This window comes from Clytia hemisphaerica, unplaced genomic scaffold (genome assembly GCF_902728285.1).
Source record: "Clytia hemisphaerica strain Z4C2 unplaced genomic scaffold, Clytia hemisphaerica genome assembly, whole genome shotgun sequence".
Taxonomy (NCBI): Eukaryota; Metazoa; Cnidaria; class Hydrozoa; order Leptothecata; family Clytiidae; genus Clytia; species Clytia hemisphaerica.
Genome location: NW_027103728.1, coordinates 1,356,987 through 1,359,633, shown reverse-complemented (window position 1 = coordinate 1,359,633; position 2,647 = coordinate 1,356,987). Strand labels below are relative to the sequence as shown.

The following is a 2,647-nucleotide window of genomic DNA, read 5'->3' as shown; positions in this document are numbered from 1 at the left end:
AAACTAAAGAACACACTCGATTAACGTTGTCATGGTTACGTCTACTACTAATATATGTTCAAGTGTTTACCTTTAAACCCTTTCTCTCTACCTTTTAACCTATATTTTACTTTTCAATCGCAGTCCGAATGTTCACCTTTATATTTCCATCCTTTCAAACCTAAGCCATCTGACACACAAACCCACACTCACACTAAACAAAATGAACTATAATACTCACAATATTTACAATAATCTTGACTCACTTGACTCAATCCCAACACTAATGATTTTATGTCACAATAACCTGAAACTACACTACTTATATGCAATAAATTTACCATAGATTTTGATGACGATGTTATGAATGAAATCCCAGAAGCCACCTTGATTTCCCCTAGCCTGGTACGTCAACCGTTAGAGTTCAAAACAAACCTACCACCACACTGTCTAATAAACACAAACGAGACCCCATCAAAAAGACTAACACCCACAAACAATACCGCGAAAAAAGAACAGAAGAAACTGACCAAACCATCCCACCAAAAACCAACCAATCGCAACACAGAGAAACCATATAAATTACCACCACCCAGCGAATCACCACGAAAACCACCTACACATAAGAATACTAATACGAAATATGACCCGAACAAAATAGACACTAAGGATGATTCACCGAAACCCTTCAAAATTCAGAAAATCAATAAGGAAAACACCCAACCACCACCACCATATAAAACTCAAGAAACACCTCCACCGCCACCATCAACGCCCATCCAACCGACACTATCTGATAACAACAACAAGCCAACAGATACAGAAGATGAAATCAAAAACTTCATGAGTACTGAAAAAAGAAGAAAACGATCCGCCCCGGTAGACAACAACTTATTCGAGCCACGTGCCAAGAAACTTGACCACCCGTCAGACAAAACAAAATACTTCAACCATACCTATTCGATGCTGAGCTTTAATGGACAGGAGGCGTACTTAGAGGACAAGATTTACTCAGATACACCACCAAATGGCTTAAAAATACCTGAAATAGAATCAAAGACAAAACCCCACCTTAACAGTACGAGAAAAAGACAATGGGAGAGAGTTTTTGTTGATGCAAGCTTAAACCTCGCACGTATTATTCTTGATCACGCCACTGAGGAAAAAGAAAAACACGAACAAATTCGAAAATCAACTCACGAACGTCTGACTGAAGAAACTTCAAAACAACTTGATAAAGATGCAATTTACAAGTACAAAACATTTAAAACTAACCAACAACAACGGAAATCAAAAAACCATTAATATATGTAAATAGTGTAAATACTCCTGTGAATAATATAACCTATATAACCAGTAGAAACACAAATTTATTAAAACGAAAACTACATGAACCATATAATAACATGTTTAATTACTACCCCTTTGAAAATATATCAAAAAATACACCCTAAAAAATACACAAAAATAAAAAAGATACACACGTAATCCAACAACCAATAAAAACACCGAATAGAATTACCAACTTATCTAAATTCAAACTCAGGAATCTTGATATCAACATTTTAAATAAGGGATTGAGCTTTGTACTGTCCCCGGATACTAAAGAATTGAAAAACAACTTATCAATAGCGATTGACGAATTCTTTAATAGAATATCCATCAAATACTTTTTTTCGACACAAAAACAACAACAAAACTTCAATGGGTACCAAGGTTGCCCCGATATATGCCACCTTATTCCTTGGAGACTTTGAAGAAAAATACATTCTCACAGAAAACATGAATCATAACATACGTTTCTACAAGATTTTTAGATGACATTCCTTTTATGGAAAGGCACTTCAACAAACTTGAAATCCTTCGTGGAACATCTGAATACATTGCATCCTACTATAAAATTTACTTGGGAATATTCAAAACGTGAAATTAACTTCCTAGACACCACAATATATTTAGACAAAAATAACAAGAGATTCAAAAGTAAACTTTACACCAAACCTACCGATGCTAAAATGCTACTCCACTATTCATCATATCACCCCGACCACACCAAAGCGAACATAATCTACACCCAAGCACTGAGATATAGATTACTTACCACAGACGACAAAATATTGAAAACAGAACTAGCAACACTGAAACAAGTCCTCCTCTCCAGAGGTTACCCAAATGAAATTGTCAACAAAAACATAAAGAAAACGAAAGGGCTAACCCAAAACCAATGCCTCTATAAGAAACATAACTATATCACGCAAACTAGAGAACACACACAAACACTACCCTTCATCATTGAATATTATGAATACCTCAAGCCCGTTCAAAATATATTAAGAAAACACTGGTCAATTATAGAGGAGGACCCATCACTGTGTAAAATACTACCAGAAAAACCACTCGTAATATACAAGAGACACAAAACATTAAAGAATACGTGATAGAAACTAAATTCACTGAAACCCAACAAGAAGAGACCACACCATAACATTTTACCCCCGGGGGGGGGGTACTTAGGCAAAATGGGTGCCGGGTATGTGCGAGCCATAAGGGTACCTTTTCTCATTCCTCAAAAGTCTCTCAAAGGGGTACAAATTCAAAAGTTAGTCTCTGAAAGGGTCCCAAAATCACAAAAATCAAAAATTTCTCTCTCAAAGGGTCACGATTTCCA

At 36.0% G+C, this 2,647-nt stretch overlaps 1 protein-coding gene across 1 annotated transcript; it reads left to right on the top strand.

Moving 5' to 3' along the window:
- Positions 1-342: 342 nt before the first annotated feature.
- LOC136804894 (triadin-like) lies at positions 343-1,284 on the top strand. The gene has a single exon (XM_067061405.1). It carries the CDS (start codon positions 343-345, stop codon positions 1,282-1,284), a length of 942 nt encoding a protein of 313 aa, XP_066917506.1.
- Positions 1,285-2,647: the final 1,363 nt, after the last annotated feature.

Excerpts from the sequence above, each read along its gene's own strand:
- LOC136804894 (XM_067061405.1), top strand. The coding sequence starts at position 343 with ATGAATGAAATCCCAGAAGCCACCTTGATTTCCCCTAGCCTGGTACGT.